A 19843-nucleotide genomic window follows, 5' to 3' on the forward strand; every position below is an offset into this window, starting at 1 on the left:
AGTTCACACTGGAGTAATGGACCCTCCTCCTCCTCCTGTTTAATCTTTGAGCAACCCTACCATAATCATTTGTATATTCTGGGATCAATATTGTACAGTTAACACAACAATAATTTATTGAGGCATGGAATCAGCTGCATTTCCTAATCTCTTCACCCAGAAAAATTTGTTTTAGCATGTATTTCCAAATATTTATTATAAAATACAGTTGGCTATATTGCAAAACAATGTTTGACACTTGAGGGCCCATTCAAATGACTTGATTTCCATTCACATAGAGTTGCCTGCAAAAACTTGGCCCTTCTGGTTTGATGGGATGGTTTGCTTGCTGCTATTCCAATGATTATCTGTAAAATTAAGCATTGTATGAAAGATAGGCGCATGTGCTCTTGTGTGTTCTATGGTAACGTTTCTATTTGTCAAGCAGGGTCACCCACAACTATCATACTACTCTACAAATTCAGCTTGTGCCAAAAGGAAAACATATTTTCCTATGGTTTGAAGAGCTTTGATGTAAAAAAAAAAAGGAGGGGGGATTTCTGACATTCACGTTGCAAGGAAGTCCAGTGCCAGTCTTCTAGGTCTTATAGCAGAAGAAGACTGCCAAAAAATAAGAAGCTTTCATAGGTGTTTCAGTTGTTGTTGCAATTGGGTTTCATATTTTTGCAAGTTTGCAGTTCTAGGCAACAGAGACATGGGGACAGGCAAATGATTTTTAACTCTTTACTCAAGTATTTGGTATAGCATTGGCTCAACTTTTAAAATATTGGCTCCATGGAGTAGAGCCCTGTTACAGTAAAGTTATCCTAAAGGAGGAGGAGGGCTTGCATGCAAAGCGTATTCAAAACAAAATCAAAAATTCTTTCCAGTAGCACCTTAGAGACCAACTGAGTTTGTTCTTGGTATGAGCTTTCGTGTGCATGCACACTTCTGTTTCAGTGTATCTGAAGAAGTGTGCATGCACACGAAAGCTCATACCAAGAACAAACTCAGTTGGTCTCTAAGGTGCTACTGGAAAGAATTTTTGATTTTGTTTTGACTATGGCAGACCAACACGGCTACCCACATGTAACTAAAGCGTATTCAGACTTTCATATCTATTTACATTCTCTCAGTTCAAAATGTGGTGGAGAACACTGGATTTTCCAGGCAGAGATGTGTAATGGACTTGGTTTGGCTTGTGAACTAGCAAGATCTGGGTTCACATTGTAGCAGCTAAGGTCTGAGGTTTATAAAGGAGTCTTTGGTGACTTTCTGTGTCCCTGCCCAAGTTTTCTTAGAGAGCGGTTGTAAGGATAAAATGAAATTAACCTGCAGTAATTTGCCCCTGGGTGGGATGGGATAAAAATGTAACAAGCTGAAGTTCAACCTCTTCTTGCCCTCACTTCCTGGGTAAAGCATGACATAATGTTCAGAAACAGATTGGCGGTTTCAAAATAAAGGCGTTAGAGATATGTTGCATTCAGGGTGCGCCTGTGTGTGTGTCTTTTAAAAAATGCAACCAGGCTATTTTAAAAATTCACTTCTGAATAGAGAACATTCACATCCAGTACATTTTCTGCAGTTGTCCATGTAGGAGCCAAACAGTGGCATCCATACAGAGAAGGCGACTCAACTGTACAACTGTTAATAGGCCTTTGTCCAGCGCTTGGAATTTTGATTTACAGTTACATAACGTACTGGAAGTGAAATGTTTTTTTCCCTTGTTCTTTTTGGAAGGAACTGTTCAAAGAGCTCTCTGGCTGTTGAGTGTTTGGAACTGCCCATATTTACAGGCTGACAGTTAAAATTCAACTTTGCCCTTCCAATTAAATATTTGAGGTTACTAATTTTTTTAATCAACTTACTGCATGATGAGTATCCACTGATCAGCTTACCGGTATACTTGGCAGTTTACGCTTACAGGGGATGACTCGAGAGTCAGATCCAGACCTCATAACAACATAAAGGCCTGCTGGATCATGCCAGTGGCCCATCTAAGTCAGCATCCTGCTCTCACTGTGACCAGCCAGGTGCCCACCTGAGCAGAAGAGCACTCTCCCCTCCTGTGTTTCTAGCATCTCTCATTCAGAAGCATACTTCCTCTGACCATGGAAGGAGGCAGAGCCCAGCTCTCATGGCTAGTAGCCATTGATAGCTTTCTGGTCCAGGAGTTTGTCCAATCATTTTCTTTAAAGCCTCAGTGCCAGAGCCTGCCCATTGCCTCATGACTTGTCAGTTGTGCCCCCATGGCCATGCCATAACCTTTGGGTTGCACTAATGCCAACACCAGCATCTCCTTTATGCCAGGAGACAGAAAAGTCCAGGAGTGCAGCAAGGAAGGAAAAAAGGCCAGAGGAGGTGTGGAAGGAAATTTTAAAAAGAGATTAAAGGCTGATATTTCAAAAATATAACAATGAGTAGAAAGGAAGGGGTAAGTGAGAAAAGCTCTTTAAGGAGGACAAAGTGAATATAGAAAGGCCAAGGAAGTAGCATGAAAAACTGACAGGGTGTTGAGTTTTTTTTGGGGGGGGGGTGTAGAGTTAATTTTGAAAGAAGAATAGGGTAAGAAACAACAGGAGATGGATCAAGATACTTTAAGAGGCATGTGGGACTGGAAAGGGGAAAGTGTAAAATGAAAAGCATTTTCTACTTGGATCTTTTAGATCAGCAAATTCTACACGAATGATGCTGTTAATACACAATACCCCAGGAAATAGCACAAGGGAAGCTGAGCTATGGAACTCCTTCCCACAGGGAAAAAATGGCACAGAATTTAACACTTTCCAGAGATGTACTGGATGTTGATAGAAAAGGATGCTAGTAGTTTCCTGCTGACTTCGCCAAATTCTGTCTCCATTTGCCACCAGATTGGCAAAGGCTGGGTAAAGGAATTCCACTGGTGGTTGGTTGTGAACTTTGAGCACTCCCCACCTTTTGGTCTTGTGCCATCATGAGTAGCATCGGAATAAAAATCCCTGTTGGTCAGTTTGTATTTTGCAGTATGTCTTCAGATATGCTGTGCTGCCATGTACGCAAGAAGTCAGAAGAACCAAAGACATGTTATTTACTTTCTTGTTCCTATAATTTTGTTCTCTACTGTAAATTCACCACAAAATATTCAGATAATAAGCAGTTTTCTCTGTTTCTTTTGATATGAACTGCCACAATCTAACGGACCATAACATTGGAAAATATTTCCTGACACGAAGCCTCAATTTTCTTTTGTTAGGCCAGAGCTACTCATTTGTTTCAGCTTAGCATCTTCCTCTTGCTTTGATTTCATGCTTTTCAGATTCATGGCAATGCTTAGTTTTACAAAGCAGAAAGCAACCTTCTCAAATGAAAATTTCTAGCTATTGAATTATGTGTGAAGCCCTTCCCTGAATTTACTCCAGCTCAGTGACCTTGAAGTTCTGTGCTGTAGGGGGGCTGCTGAACATGAAATCTTGTTATTGTCTCATAGATCAGCAAAAACTTGCCACCTTCTTTGTGACATACCCTTCTATGTATGAGCGAATAGTGCATGTATACCTTAATTTTGCATGTTGAAATGATGCTGACAATTGTATGTCTATGCTGCCTTGCTCACCGAACCCAACATTCTTTTTTCTCTCTTCTGTGCATTTTTTTATAATTTTCTTTGCTTTAAAATCTTTCCTACCTATGTCAAATAACACTGGGGGGTGGGGGGGGTAGCTGACTTCCTTTAATAAATCCTATTTGTTGAAACCCTTCAGATTGTTAAAAGTCTTGGAAGCAACTATTCAGATTCTTTTGAGAACAGAGCTAATAGTTTTTGTTAATGGCCTTTATAATACTAAATGTTTTACCACTAAAGTCTGCAGTTCATACTGAGTTATTGGGGTGTCAATTTATGAAGAGAACCAGTGATCACTTCTGCAATTGCAGTTTTTAAAATAAAGTTATTGAATAGCCATACCGATAGGAGCTTAATGTCACTTTGCATTTTTTAAAAACCTTGAGGTGTAAAAAAATGCAGTGTTAAACTAACACATTTTGCATGTCTCTTAAACCTCTTTCTGCAATGCTGTCATAATGCAGGAGTTACCAGTACAACACCTGTGGGTTTGCATGGCCCCACAGAGGCCGTCCTTGGTATCCATGGGGGTCACATCTCCCCCCTGAAATTAGGCTTGAAATAAGTTTTTTAATGTAGCCAACAGAATAGGTTGCAGTGTGTGGCTGGTTGTAGTGTGAGTGTATAATGCCTATGGCAGTTTCCCTGGTTTGTGAATGGGCCCACGTGTCCAGAAAGGTTGACAACCCCTGTATAGTGTGTAACCAAAAACAGGTTTTGTAACTAAAACTAGTTTTCACCCCAGAACCTGTTTGCAGTGCCAGAGAGCCAATCTTCCATTTGCATTTTAGCAAGTATTGTCCACCTCCGGACTCCTCGATAGGTTGCCAGAATGCCGCTAAGCATGTGCAGAATACCCTACGGCACAATAAATTCACAATAGCTAGTTCCCACATATTAAATATTGGGGAACAGACTTTGGAAGAAATTAATGGAAGCCACAAACTTTTTTGTCGCTGCATCTTAAGCACTTACCCGGTAGTGCAACTGTAGCTGGAGTGCAATTGTCGCCTGTTAGTATTCTGGGCCCAAGAGTATCTCCTTAAAATATACCAAGATGCAAACAATGTTGCATTCTTACCCGATCCTTCCTCACAATAAACTTAAGCTTATTTTTAAACCTGGTTAAAGCTACTGAAATTATTATTCCAATTTACATAACGTGTAATCTTTTTTATAACGAAACATTTGTGTCTCAGATATCTTACCTGAATTGTACAGGATGACTATGTGCTACATGACAATGATAATTCTATTATTGTTATACAGTGACCCTGCTGTGCTGTAGAAGAATAGTAACATCATGTTTTCCTTTGGCTTATGTATTATGCAACAGGGTGAGGTGGGGCTCAACTGTTATTTCTATTCCTAAACGGCATTTTAATTTGTTTTACTCTTCCTTTGTGCACAGATACATCCATCCACCTCTCCCTTTTCTATTAGATGAAAATGAAACACAGAATGAAATATAATTGTAGTGTTTTTCTTTGCTGTTTCTATCCTTCCCTTCTGAAAATTGTACAACCTCCCTTTCTTCTTTGCCTCTGTGCATTGAACAGGCATGTTTCAAAGAGCTGCTTACATTGCTTTCTCGTAACCACTTTCTCATTACCTTTTTATAAACTTCGAGTTAAGTTATTGCATATCAGTATATGTCCATAATTCATATCCTTTTGTCTAAATATGCTACCAAACAGGTATACCTGGTGAGTTCCATCTGCTTCAGTTTGCCTGATCATCTAGTTTTGCTAGATGCCTCCTGTTCCCCCCCCCCCTTTAGTTTTGTAGAACTCAAGAAAGTTGCCACTGAGTGGATTACTTTACCTTGCAATTTGTCCTTCTATTAAAGCGGGAGTGGGTGGCGCTGTGGTCTAAACCACTGAGGCTCTTGGGCTTGCGATCAGAAGGTCGGCAGTTCAAAGTTGATCTGTCCCAGCTCTAGTAAATAAATAGGTACCGCTGTGGCAGGAAGGTAAACGGAAATTTCCGTGTGCTCTGGCTTCCGTCACAGTGTCCTGTTGTGCCAGAAGCGGTTTAGCCTTGCTGGCCACGTGACCCGGAAAGCTGTCTGTAGACAAACGCCAGCTCCCTTGGTCTGATACGAGATGAGCGCCGCAACACCATAGTCGCCTTTGACTGGACTGAACTATGCAGGGGTCCTTCACCTTTACCTCTATTAAAGCAGGGCATATCTCTGTACCTTCTTATTTCTGGTCCCCGGGCTCATTTCCTTGCAAACTAGTTACTCTTTCCCCCCCCCTGCCCTATTCTATAGTGTTCACCTCTCAGTGGCATCTTCTGAAAAAAGAATTCTCCTACTCCAGCATGCACGCTCTGAGACCAAATAATTTTCTACGTTGTAGTGGCTTTGATTATTTTGGCATCCTGCTATTTTTATTGTCATTGTTTCTTGGTTTATTATTTAGTTTACTGATGTCTTATAGTTTGAAAAAGACACATAAAATTATATTTGTTGAGGCAGGATAGAAATATATTAAATTTTTAAAAATGAATAAAATAAAATAAAATGTTACTGCTGTCTCCAGCCCAGGGATTTAAGGAGCATCAGCTTTGTGGAGACATAGCCCATCTCATGAGAGTTTTAATGAAAGTTCTTGCTGGTGTATAGGACCTGTTTCATCTGGGTTTGGGGTGCCCCTGACCGTAGACAGCTTGCAAGCTGCTTACAGTTCAATCCAATGCATATCCACCCAGAAGTAAGCTTTGTTCAGTCCCATTGTACTTAGGTAAATTGTACCCATAGAAATTGGTCCCAGGTAAGCATATACACAATTATTGTAGCCTTACTTAATTGTATGACTGTGTTTAGTGCACCTGCTAGCACGTTTTGTTGCTGTGGAAGGCAGGATGTATTTTTATTGCTGAAGAGCAGATTTACAGAGTCATACCACAAGAGACAGTCAGTTTCAATTTCCGTGCTTCAGGTATCTTGATTAGCGATGTTCAAGGTTATCTGAAGCTTATGCATTTGAATCACAATTAGTATAGTGGCTAAAACTGAGGTTGGGATCTTGCTTCTGCTAGACATCTGCTGGGTAGTTTTAGGGAAGCCCCTCTTTCTTGGCCTAAGACCCCACCCTACTGTCATGTGGAATTATGCTGACCTAGGAATATGTGGGAGACATTTTGAATACCCCAAAGCAGCCTTTGCCAAGCTGGTGCCCTCCAGATGTTTTGTATTACAACTCCTATCCCTGACCTTTGCCCATAGTGACTGAGGCTTGATGGGAGTTGAAGCCCAGCAACATCTGGGGAGAAGCAAGTTAGTGAAGGCTGCTCTAAAGTACAATAGTAAAACTAAGCCTACCATCATCAAATAATCATAAGAAAAATAAAATTCCTTGCTGTCACCTTGTTCATATAGCTTCATGTGTACCTTGACCTTCCCTTGTGTAAATGCCTTTGTTATTCTAGTCTGCCTGCAACACTGGGCTCAAGAGAGAGCCTAAAGCATGTATTGATTATCCGCTTTTTAATGGCACTTTTCAAAAGTCTCCACTAAAATGTCCAGTGAACTGGATTGATTTTTGATGCTATGCACGGCTACATAAACACTGCTCTTAACAAAGCTGCCATTTCATTTTTAGGGAACCCTATTATTGTTCTTTCCACCAGCATTTTTGACAAGAGATCAACAGCTCTCTGTTCTCAAATGAGCTGAACTTTTTTTTTTTGCTCAAAACAAAATAAAAAATTAAAATAAAATCCTTACAGTAGCACCTTAGAGACCAACTAAGTTTGTTCTTGGTATGAGCTTTCGTGTGCATGCACACTTTCTTTTTTACTCGTTTCTTCGTTGTTTTACCCCATTTTCCTACATACAGTTTCCTCAAGAGGAGTTACAGTAATAACATGCTTTTGAAACTATATTCATTAAAACATAATTTATAATGCTTAAAGCAAACAGAACTATCTGGGGCATCAGTTGAAAACTTTAAAGTTTTAATTTATCATGATTTGAAGGCAAGGTTTCTGTTTTCTTCACTTGATAGCAAATAGGCATCAAGTGGAATTAGCTTTTAGTAGTGTTGAAGCTCACAATCTGTAAACAGAAGCCCTGCTAATAGGCAAGAAACGATTAAATTGGTCAAATCCTCCTTGCTATACTAATCTTTCTACATAAAAAATAAAGACAGTTTCATTCAGATATCATTACTGAATCTATGAAGCTTATTGTTATTCCAACCTAGTACAAGGTATACATGTAACACTGGTGGCAAGATTTTTATTTCTCTAATAAAATTTATATATTGCTTGATGGTAAAAACAAAGCAAAAGCTCAAAGCAGCTTTCCTTTCTCCATGACGATGATGATGATGATGCCACGTTTCATCCAAAGTTTTCAGGGTAATTCACAAGATAAAAAAACCGGTTTGTAACATCTTCTTGTCTGATGCACGAGTCTTGGCTCCCAACAGAATTAAAAGCACAATAAAACATCAGACATTAAAAACTTCCCTAAACAGGGCTGCCTTCAGATGTCTTCTAAAAGTCGGATAGTTGTTTATTTAATAATAATAATAATAATAATAATAATAATAATAATAATAATACTGTAATTAAATTTCTATGTCATCTTTCATCTGTGGATCACAGGGTAGTTTAAAAGGCCATTGATAGTTAGAGACCAAAGGCCTAGTTATAAAGAAAAGCTTGCCTGGCACCTAAAGATATATAATGATGGCTCCAGGTGAGCCTCCCAAACAGGAAGCCACTGCAGAAAAGGCCCATTCTCATGTTGCCACTCTCTGGGCCTCCCATAGAAGGGGCACCCAAAGAAGGGCCTTAGATTATGATCACAGGATCTGGGTCAGTTCATATGGGGAAATTGCAGTCCTGAGCCATTTCAAGCTTTATAGGTCAAAACCAGCATTTGGAATGGGGTCTGGAAACTAATTGGCATCTAGTGCAGCCAGGCCAGGATTGGTGTGATATGCTCGAACCATCTTGCCCTGTTGAGCAACCTGGCTGCTGAATTCTGCACCAGTTGAAGTTTCTGAACCGTCTTCAGAGGCAGCCCCACTTATAATGCATTGCAGTGCTCTAATCTAAAGATTACCAAAGCATAGGCGACAGAAGTTAGGCTATCAGCCAAAGCGGATAGAAGGTGATCAGCGCCCCCAAGGCCACCTGAAGTGATCTAGAAAGAGGTGCCTGTGCAAGGAGATAGGATAATACCATAACAAAGATGGAACAACAAATATAAACAGCTGGTAACGCAACAACAACAAAAATAACTGTATGTAAAGAAGATCGCACATGGGTGGAGGGAAGCAATGGGTCTTGGGGGAGGGAGATGAGGGTATTAATTGAAAAATTGTTAAATATATATATATATACGATTTAAGAGATTGAAAATGAGGAATGAAAACAAGGAGACAAACATTAAGGAATACTAAAGTAAAGGAATGTGAGAAGAGATTAGTATAAATGAAAACATGAGACTCGAGGTTTGCCATATATGATTTTATTTTGGATGTGAAGTTTTTGTTGTAAAGATTGTACACTAAATGAATGAAACAATAAAACCTTAGAAAGAAAGAAAAGAAAAGAAATTCAAAAAAGAAAGAAAGAGGTGTCTGCTTATTATGAATCTTAAAATGAAATTCTTTGAAGAAAACGGGGGCTGCTGGTGGTGCATTGCCTCTTCGCACCAATGTTTCACACGCATAGGCTCAGTTTGCCTGTAACACGAAGCCAAACATGAATGTGCTTTGCTGCTGCTCCTGTGCTGCTGCTGCACTGCTATGAGCCAAGCCATGATTTGGCTTAGCATGTCATCCAAACCTGGAATCATGGTTTGGCTCCTCCAGGCAAACCATGAGCTGTAAGCGAAGAAGAAACCTTGGTTTCAGCTCACGGTTTGTCTTGCTCTGGGTTAAGCCATGGTGATTTATTTATTTAAAATATTCTCCAGAAGCTTTCTGGGCAAATTTATTCATGTGAAAGCTTTCTTGTGTGAAACTGCTTTGTTCGGGTGTGTGGCTATGGTAGGTAGCAAAAATGGAAATATTAAATATGGTCTTCTGATAGTTTACAATAACATGTTAAATTGTAAGTGCTCTTACGTTTAGTTCAAGATTTCTAAATGGTATCTGTGCTGAGGTTTGATGAGACATACATTAATTTAAATATAATTGATAAATTAGGGCAGGAAGGCAGACTTGTTTCCTACCCCATCAGACTTCCAGTTAGCATCACTTGGAGTTTATGCCACCCTGATTGTTTCTGCATACATTTATAGTTTACTCGGATTTAATTAAAAGGCACACATTATCGCATGAAATATTTTAGGTTTTTGCTGTGGCCTTGTTGTTGACAGGATGCTCTTGTTTCCCTGGGGTTCCTCCTTAGTGACTTTAAAGCACAGTGTGCTCTCTACCTTTTCCATTGGATTGCCATTTGTCTTAGTTATGTTGGGATGAATTTAGACTTTGAGTTGAGGAACCTCCCTGTGGCCTTCATAGTGGAATATTTTCTTACAAATAATTCCTTTCATGATTACCAAGTTGATCATTGCCCAACAACAAGTTTCCTTTAAAAAGAAATCATCAATTGAATTGTTTCACTTCTGTGCCTTTTTCTTTTAGGGGTTCTTCAGTAAACGGCTTAAAGGGTCAATCAAAAGAACCAAGAGCCAATCAAAATTGGATAGGAATACCAGCTTTCGTCTTCCATCCCTTCGACCTAATGAGGACAGGTAAGAACCGTCATGGAGAGTCCCTCCTCTTCCCTTCCAGACATTTGGCAAGTTGCATTAATCTATGGATATGCTCATATTGCGTATGAAACCAGGAAGTCACACTTAAAACAAAGGTTACTTATGTTGTTGTTTTCAAAATATTTGGCATAGGTTGCAATTCACAACCCACTTACACTACTTATAGCCCCGTTTAAAAATCAGTGTTCTTCTTTGTAGTCTCTCTGCACCTGGTTTCTGAGCCTGTCCAAAGCTTCATTTATAACATCCCAGAGCTGAACAGAGTTTTGGCAGGAAGCCCGACTCTGGTGAACATGCTCAATGGGTGTGGCTCCATGTTTCCATTCGGTTCCTTTCAACTACTGCAGCATTGCTTGGAATGTTTCCAGTGTGCCCTCCTTCTCTGAGGAGACTGAGCTGAGTCTGGCTACATTCCCCCCCCCCCCATTCACATCTATAGCAGTGGTCCAAATGGCATTGCTAGCTTGTTTATTGCGGCATAAGCTTTCACTTGAGGAAATTGACTCTAGTCCACAAAAGTCTTTATGGTAGGGCTGGGAACCAGAGGATCATGGACTGTCTAATGATGAAGTGATAGATCCCATAGTTATTTGAATCCTGGGTAGTTAAACCTTCTTTAAAGAGGGTTTAATCTTCCAAGAACAGGGAAGATCACTTGCTTTGGTCCCAAAAAATGTGTTTCAGAGATACTCTTTGCCTGTTTCAGAACTTGCTGAGCCTACTGAGTTAATGTCAGGACTGGGTCTCAAATCCTGATGCTCCCCTCCCCTCCCCACTGCTCCCCTCATTCCATCTCTAATACAAGGGGCCCTGATAATTCTTTTTAATGGTTTATTACTGTATTTATTACCCACAATGAGGGGAGCGAACATGCAAGTCCACGGCCTGTCCTATCTGAGCAGGTCATATATTTCTGTGCCTAACACTATGTAAATCAATATGCAGGGTTGATTTACATTAAGCATCTTAGTTTTCCTGAATTATTATAACAGTGATAATGAATTTTCACAATATTGAGGATTTGGGGGGGGGGGAGGCTGTAGGAAAGAAAAGAAGCAGAAATAGTTGTATTGGAAAAACCGAACTGGAATGTAGGAAGGGAAGATAGGTAGCTTTAGTTACAGGACAGATCGGCCGTACTGAGCAAGGTTCTGGAACAATTAGTCACTGACCAGATCCAGGTGCTGTCGGAGGACACCGATTTTCTAGATCCATTTCAGTAGGAGTTTGGGCCCGGTTTTGGCACAGAAACTGCTCTGGTGGCTCAGTATGATGACCTCAACCTCTCAGCGGCTTTCAGTACCATCGACCATGGTATCCTTTTGCAGCAGCTGTCTGAGTTAGGGCTGGGTGGCCTTGCTTTGTAGTGGTTCCAGTCCTACTAGGATTGTCATTCCCGGAGGGTGTTGCTTGAGGAGTGTTTTTCAGCCCCATGGAGCCTTCAATGTGGGGTTACGCAGAGTTTGATCCTATCCCCTATGCTGTTCAATGTCAGCATCCTTCAGGGGTCAGGAAGCCAGCTGGCTAGCCCCCAGCTGGATCATGCCCTTTCTGTCGTGACGATTCCCCGATCTCTGGTGCGACGTAAATCAGCGACTCAGACTTCAAAGCCTGAGCACACTATATCTGCAGAGCCAAAGGTGTGAGGCTTGTGGAAACATACTAACAAGCTACGGATTTATTGCTCATAAATCAGGACAAAGAAAACATGTCATCTCTCTCTGTCTCCTCCGAGAGAGAGTCTCCAAAGACAAAAGCTACCGGTATACACAACGGAAGTTCCCAGCAATTTGTGCTGGTATGTAAACAGACATGTGGCATGTAACAATCTCACACGTCTGCAACTTAAGGTGGAATGGAATTTTCCCAACATTCAACATGTACATGAAACCACTGAGTGGAGTTTTCTGGAGGTTTGCAGTACGTTGTCAGCAAGATGCTGATCACACTCGGTTCCACTCCTCCTTTACATCTGCAGGTGAGGCAGTGGATGTGCTGGACTGTTACCTTGCCTCAGTAAGGAACTGGATGAGAGCCAATGAACTGAAACTCAACCCAGATAAGACCGTGGCACTTTTAGTGTTGGAACTTATTAATATTTTTAGTATTCAAATTTTAAAAAGCAGAAAAGTGACAACATTAGAAAAGATCCAGAAAGAAGTGCTCACAGTTGGGATTTAAGAAGCTGATCAACCTTTTATGCCGTGTTCAGTTTTTACTGTTGCTGGAACTTTGTAAAAGTGGCTGTTTTTGAAAAATACAAATTCATGAAGGCTGCAAGGGTATAGTGGGAGGGTATTACTACAAATAGTTTCATCCCAGGAGACAATCTGGCTATTTAATTTCGTTTATTGTCAAATAACAGCTGGCGGCTGAGCATGCTGAGCTTTTCTCCTAGCTTCTAGCATGAGGGGTTTAGCTTGTAGTTATGGGTAACCTGATAGATGGCATCATTTGTGAAAGTCATTAGGGTTAGAGTTTTGAGTAGTGTAGGGAGCAAACGTTCCTTCCTGGAACATCTTGTTTAAGCTTAATGCTTTTATCTTGTTTAATATTAAAATGTGCATCTGTAATTCCTTGTAAATCTCCATTTTAAATGCTGAAAATAGTTCCTTTCCTTTCGGTATTTTTGCAACTTTTATTTATATATTTTTTAATCTGATGAGTTTGCACTGTTGTTAAAGGATGAAAGATGTTTTTCTATAATTATTTCCTCAGAAGCTTTGCTGGGGTTTGGTATAGTTAATCTTTTTTCAAATGCTGTCATCAGTGGGCATCCCTAGCTCAAGACTATAATTGTCTGAGGCTCCACAAATGTCATTTTATAACAAAGCAAAATTGTGTCAGCATTTTCTAATATTCTGAACAGGAGTTGGGGAATAGAAAGCAAAGCACAAAATAGATCAAGGAGCAGAGCCGTGAATCCTATCCTTGGAGGGGGTGTCAGGGAAGCCTCAGCCCCTGCAAAAATAATAGATTGCTGCTTTCACCTCTTCAGCAAACATATATGGGAAATAATACAGTAGGACATAGTGTGTTGTTTATAAGGTCTGGTGGAAAGCCAATCAACTTCTTGATCCAAATAAAAAACAGCTTATTTTTTTTCAAATAGTGATTTCCCTGTTTCGCCTGGGTTTTAAAAGGGCATGCTGTCAGTTTTCCACAGTCTATGGTATGCAAGTTGTGCACAGAAGCAACTAACAGCTAAACAGGGCTTTGCCACATCTTCCTATAAGCAGAGTCCTTTGACTCCATAGTGGAGTTTGGAGCTCAAATCTACCCCCTACAGTCTATAGAATCTGAAATGCATTTGTAAATGTCCAGACAAAGATAGCGATTTATAAACTGTAGTATTAAGCTACAGAACCACCTCAGACTTCTGTAGAAACTGAGCAGTGAAGAAGACCGATAAGATTGATTATTGACCGCAGAAGAATCCTGTTTGGATAGTGGGCGGGGATTTGTGTCATCTGACAGTGGGGGAAATTACTTCAGCTTCTGTACTGGTACCAGTAAAGTAGCATTCTTAACACCATGCCTGCGTTATCCACCCATTTGAGGTCTGCAGCAGTTTCTCTTGACAGCACGCAGCCCGTCACTCCATTCAAAAGGTGCTGTGCTAGTTGCCTGCACAAATGGCTCCTCTTTGGAAAGAAGTTGATGGGCCTATGTGGAAATGATGCCCAGCCCAGGAAGAACCTCTTGCTGAAGAGGCTGAATGTTTAATGGAGTCTTTCCTGCATTCGTGGTCTGATCTCCCTTTAATGCACCTGCTTATCAGGCCAACTCCTGGACTACCCCAGCTTTGTATATAGCTGTTGAAATGCAACTTTTCCTTTGTTTCTCAATGTCTGGCAGCAAAACAGAACTCACTCATCCTTTGGATTATATTCAGCATCCTGTTGCTGTGACGGTCCCAGAAAATACAAGTTTCTCTCATTTACCCAGTCTTAGGATCAGTTTGCCGCATGTCCACATCAGTTTGTGAAGTTTCTTTTTTAAGTCCTTACAAAAAAAAAGTCAGCATTTTAGCACGTGTTTCTTGCAATATGCACATTTTTGATGCAATTTTGCCTAATAAACACACTTTTGCAAGCGGTTTACCTTAATATAATGCATTTTTGTGTGTTATCACAAATATATTCATGCTTATGCACACTTTCCCCTAATACATGCTTTTGGAACATTTTGTTGTTGGTGATGAGCTGCATCAAAAGATTCAGAGGTATGAATTTTAAAGGAAAGTTTGTTTCAGACTGCATATTGTTTTGGAAAGTGTGAATTAGGTAGGTTCATGTGAAGATTCAAACTGAACAGAATTCCCTCCCCACCCCGTCCCTACGTGTTATATTGCCTCTTCATATGTTCCATCATCCGTTGCCAAAATTAGGCTCCCCAGAAACAAATGTTCTTATTGCCAAGAACCATGTATGCTTATGCATAAGACACCTACCAATTTTTGTTCTTTTTCCCTATGGAAGTAACTCTTCCATCCTACAAGCCACAACTTGAAATTCCGATATTATTCTTAAACATTTTCCTTAACCCACTGAGGGCCTTTGATTCCACAGCTGTTTCAGGAAGGCTGTTGCATAAATCTACACCTCTAATAGTTGAAAAACGTCCTTTCAATTTTCTGTCTACAATAGTTAATGACCAGTTTGTAGCCATTGGCTCTTCTACTTAGAGACCATTTTCACTTGCACTGCATGTGTTTGTTTTAAAGGATCACTTCCAAACAAGCAAGCAAAAATCCATATTCTACAAATTACTCACATGTATCCATAAGGTGGGATTCTGTGCTAGTTAAGAAACATGACTAACTTAGGTACCTTAATTTCAGTAGGTCCCCTCTTAGTAGGACTTAGTTGATTACAACCCATAGAATTTGGGTTTCCTGACTGGAGAAACTAGACTTGCTTAATACAAACCTTTTTTACTTTAATTTATCAGAAGACCAAACCGTGCCTTCTTACCTGTGGTGCAAAAGGGAATTGGGTCTTCCATTCCTTCAAAGACTCAGGCCCACATCATGTATTACAGTGGGTACAAGTTTATGATTTTGTATAGATGTCATGCTGTCTTGTAAAATGTGAAGCATCTACATGCACACTCCCCACCCCCAGATTTATACTGTGCAAGCAAGTCAGAGAGCTGGGGGCAAAGTTATTTTAAAAGCATTTTAGCAGGCTATAAATGGAGGAAAGTCAAATATGTAACCATATCACAAAATAGAAAGAAGCTGTACTAAACCTGGACCTATTTTAGAGTGTATGAAGTTGCTGTCACATATTATGTTCCAGGTTCAAGAAGAATCCTGTAGGCATGAATAGTTGTTTGTTGTTCTTTTTTAACGTATTTTTTTATTAAAGATTTCTTGGTTTACAGAAGTATGTCCAATGTCCCATTTTTCAAGTTACATTTTCTACAGATCAGTTTCATTTGTTGAGGCATTAGTGTTAGTTGTTCTTGTAGTTTTACTCTACTGTTGTAAAAAAAAAAAAAAAGAACCCCACACGCTATGCAAAGCAGCTTACAGAAGTTAAAACCCACATTAAAATCAGTAAGCTAAGCAAAACTAATATGATAATAAAAGTAACAGTAAACGCAGATCTATTAAATGACAGCTGAATTTAAAGGCAAGCAGCTAATAGACTAAAATAATATATTAAAAGTCCAATGAAATAACAGTCTTAATGAATATTTGAAAACTAAGAGCAAAGAGGCCTGGTGGGTGTTCCCCTGGTGCCATCGCCATCGTCCCCCCCCCCCCCCGGTGTCTTAGTGCCACTGTCTCACATACCTGGCCATCTGATCTAATGTAAGAGTGAGACCCAGAACCATAAACCTCTGAAATTGAATCTTAACTGGTGGGCAAGCACATGCAGCGTTACCAAGGCAATTCCTAAACTGTCTCCAGACTGCAATGGCTAAAATCAGCACTTTAAATTGAATCTGGAAACAAAAAGGCTGCCATTGCAGTAATAGTCTTCAACCTTTTCAATAAGTGTGCCACTTATAATTAGATGGTGCCACTGCTGGCATATACTACATTGAGGGGTAGCCAGGATGATGACTGGCCAGTTCCTGCAACTGTTATTCTTATGTAGACTGATAACCTAGTCCTAAGTGGATCTTGATTCTGTTCTTAAGCATAGGTGCCAACTCCCTGGGGCCCTGGGTGCCCAAGCACCCACAAAATTCCCCATGAAGGGGCCGGGCACCCACAAATTTTGGTGCCAGGGCCATGCACCTATGGCTGTGGGGCAAGTTGGCACTCCTGGCAGGGGCACATATTCAGGTTCACTCAGATCCAGATTAGTTGTGCCTTAACTGTTAAGATAGTCTGCACAAATATTCTTGCTTTGTGATCCCTGCATATGACTGCCTCTGATCCTCTTGAGTTCAGTGCCAGAGAGCAAGGCAAGCAGCAGGTAAGGGTGTCTGTCTGTGCCATAGAGGCAGTTATGTGGACTTTGCCTTTTCTCAAAGAGCATTGCAGCCCCCCGATGCTGCAGTTTGTGGTGCCCTTGGCTGCACGTTGGTCATCTATGCTGCAGACCTAGGGCTGCAGTCATCAAGAGGGAGCAGGTGCCCGAATGTGTATGGTTCAGGTCTGAAATAAGCTTGCAGGATGAGAAGAGTCCTTTTTGCAAGCTTTGTTTTTGTTTTTGACTTTCACTGAACAGCTGTTCCCAGCTATTTGTGTATCACAAACACTTTCGTATGCAGTTTCTAGTGTCTTAGAAATCCCCCTGCTATTCCAAGTCCCTCTCAGCAAATTATCCTTCCAATAATACGCCATGAAGTCTGATGCTGGCTGACATGCTCCAGCTTGTGCCTTGGGCATATTTTGAACGGTATTCTACTCATATAATCGTTTTACTGAATCAGTCACAATATTTGCCCTTTGCTGCTTGTTGTCCATTGCATTATTGTTTGCACTCCAAGGCTCCTATATGCATCTTATGCATGCTGGTAAGAGTGCCAAAATATTAAAAATATCTCCTGAGTTTTAAAAGTGAAGAATAATCGACAAACAACCAGGGAACGATTCTGTAATAATATAGTATGTAGGGAGGGAGTCAGCTGATATTGCGAGTTTGGGATCAGGGACTGCAGGCTTTTTAAACTGGCCCCCTAATCCTTGACCTTAGTTTTGTTTATCATGGGGGGGGGGGTGAGAATGATGGTTCAGACAGGTTGCATATGCTGTCAGTGGATATAGTTAAAGCTCTGTGGACAGCTGGGAGGGTTTTGCCCTCCTGGGATTTACTGCCACGTGGGAATCCTCCTGATTTAGTAAAAGTCATTTTATGGCATTATCAGACAGCTGTAGCTCGTCAGAGAATTCTCTCCCTGGTTCCTGAGAATGGTCTTTCCTGGGCTCCTGCATACCAAGTAGACATGGCTTTGGGATTTGTCGTGAAGCGTTACCGCTGTGCACACACCGCTGCTTTCTACTATGGGTGGGTTCCTTCATTTCGAATGTCATATTTGTAATACAGAGAATAATGGCAAGTCACCCTAAGAAACAGATGTTGCAGGCTGTTGTCCCCCTGTTGTTTTTCAGGATTCTAATCCTAGTTTGCAGAAAATGACAATATTGGAGTGGGTCGATTTGATCCTGTTTGAGCTGAAAGGAGAGGAATGTGCTGATGACTTGCCTCACATTCAGCAGATGCTATTTCTCAGCACATTGTGTTTGTGTGTGTGCCTGCACATGCGCACAGGGAAGGTTGTCGTAGTTCTCCACTTCGGTGTATTAATATGTGCATGCAATTGCATAAAGAGGGTTGTGTTATAGGACTCTGTCAGTCTTTGAAACAAAATCTTGCTGGGTTTACATAGTTTTCTGACGCTACATTTTTCTGCATCTTTGATATATGAGACAATTGTAGTATGTGCATATGTTTCTGAGAGAATATCTAAATTGTAAGACTCCACTCTAGAGTTTGTGGGTGTTTTGCTGCAAGGTAGATGCCAATATTGCAGTTCTTCCTTTTGTTTTGTCTTTAAAAAGGAATACGAGTAGTTCTGCTTCAAGGTTTCAAAATGTTTCAAAGTTTTTGTATCAAATTAGTATACCTAGGGACGTGGGTGGTGCTCTAGTCTAAACCACAGAGCCTAGGGCTTGCCAATCAGAAGGTCGGCAGTTCGAATCCCTCCAACGGGGTGAGCTCCCGTTGCTCAGTCCCTGCTTCTGCCCACCTAGCAGTTCGAAAGCACGTCAAAGTGCAAGTAGATAACACCATTGAGCATGTGCACCGGAGTCGGGCTTCCTGCCAAAGCTCTATTCAGCTCTGGGATGTTATAAATGAAGTTTTGCACAGGCTCAGAAACCATACGCAGAGAGATTACAAAGAAGAACGCTGATTTTTAAACAGGGTTAAACCACTGAGCCCAGGGCTTGCTGATCAGAAGGTCAGCGGTTCGAATCCCCGCGATGGGGTGAGCTCCCGTTGCTTGGTCCCTGCTCCTGCCAACCTAGCAGTTCGAAAGCACATCAAAGTGCAAGTAGATAAATAGGTACTGCTCCGGCGAGAAGGAAAACGGCATTTCTGTGCACTGCTCTGGTTCACCAGAAGCAGCTTAGTCATGCTGGCCACATGACCTGGAAGCTGTCTGCGGGCAAACGCCAGCTCCCTCGGCCTCTAGAGCAAGATGAGCGCACAACCCCAGAGTCATCCCCACTGGACCTTAATGGTCAGGGGTACCTTTACCTTTACCTAGTATATATTCTATTGAATGATATTGTATACATTGCAGCAGCCTTTGGCTATAAGCAATAAATTTGACTGACTGGCTTGAAGGTTTCAGTAACTGTTTTCTTCTGAAGGGTGAGGAAGGAAGTCATGTTTCTCCTTCCACAGAGGGTTGTTGTTGTTGTGTGTTTTTTGTTTGTTTGTTTGTTTTTTGGTTAGGAACTGCTCTGTCCTTGTTTTCAGCTCAGTTAGATCCAGCAGCAGTGTAACAAAATAAAATGCTTCTCAATAACATGTAGCACATTGTTTCCAGGCAGGCAGAATGGGGATTCCACCCTATGGAGTACCCTTCCATAAATAGCTGTTGGTGCAACCTGATAGGTGCAAAATATCTGTTCGGTACAATGGAATTGTTAGTAGAGAGAAGCTACGCCTGTAATCCTGAGCAATCCCTCACAATATATCAGTTTAAATGAGCTGCAATATATATTGAGAATGTTTCAGGAAGGCATATGCAACCAAAGATACCAAACTGAAACACTGAGTTTAGGATCTTTGGCTATATATTGGTTTTGAAATGAGAAGTGTGCCTTTCATGCAAACCCAGAGGTTATTAAATAATTTAATCCGGGCGGATCTCACGCATCAATTTTTGTTTACAATAAACTGTTAAATCTCTAGGATGGTATTCAGCTGCTTGACTTAGGCACATTAACTTAGTCAAGACTTGGTTCATTAATTGCAGTGGGCTGAGGAATATTTGCTGGGCAGAGGGGGGTGTTTGACCATTTGATATTTAGACAATCAAGCAGGTTA

At 40.9% G+C, this 19843-nt stretch overlaps 1 protein-coding gene across 12 annotated transcripts in view; it reads left to right on the forward strand.

The window, feature by feature from the left end:
- RASAL2 (RAS protein activator like 2) overlaps nt 1-19843 on the forward strand; it is a 241206-nt gene that overhangs the window by 170815 nt on the left and 50548 nt on the right. For 11 of the 12 annotated variants that reach the window (XM_033151272.1, XM_033151267.1, XM_033151268.1 and 8 more), the window contains one exon: nt 10192-10301. In XM_033151272.1, coding sequence (XP_033007163.1) covers nt 10192-10301 — 110 coding nt within the window. Of the gene's footprint in view, nt 1-10191; nt 10302-17714; nt 17792-19843 lie in introns of those variants that run through there. The other variant, XM_033151274.1, reaches the window with a different exon arrangement.

Source organism: Lacerta agilis, chromosome 6 (genome assembly GCF_009819535.1).
Source record: "Lacerta agilis isolate rLacAgi1 chromosome 6, rLacAgi1.pri, whole genome shotgun sequence".
Taxonomy (NCBI): domain Eukaryota; kingdom Metazoa; phylum Chordata; class Lepidosauria; order Squamata; family Lacertidae; genus Lacerta; species Lacerta agilis.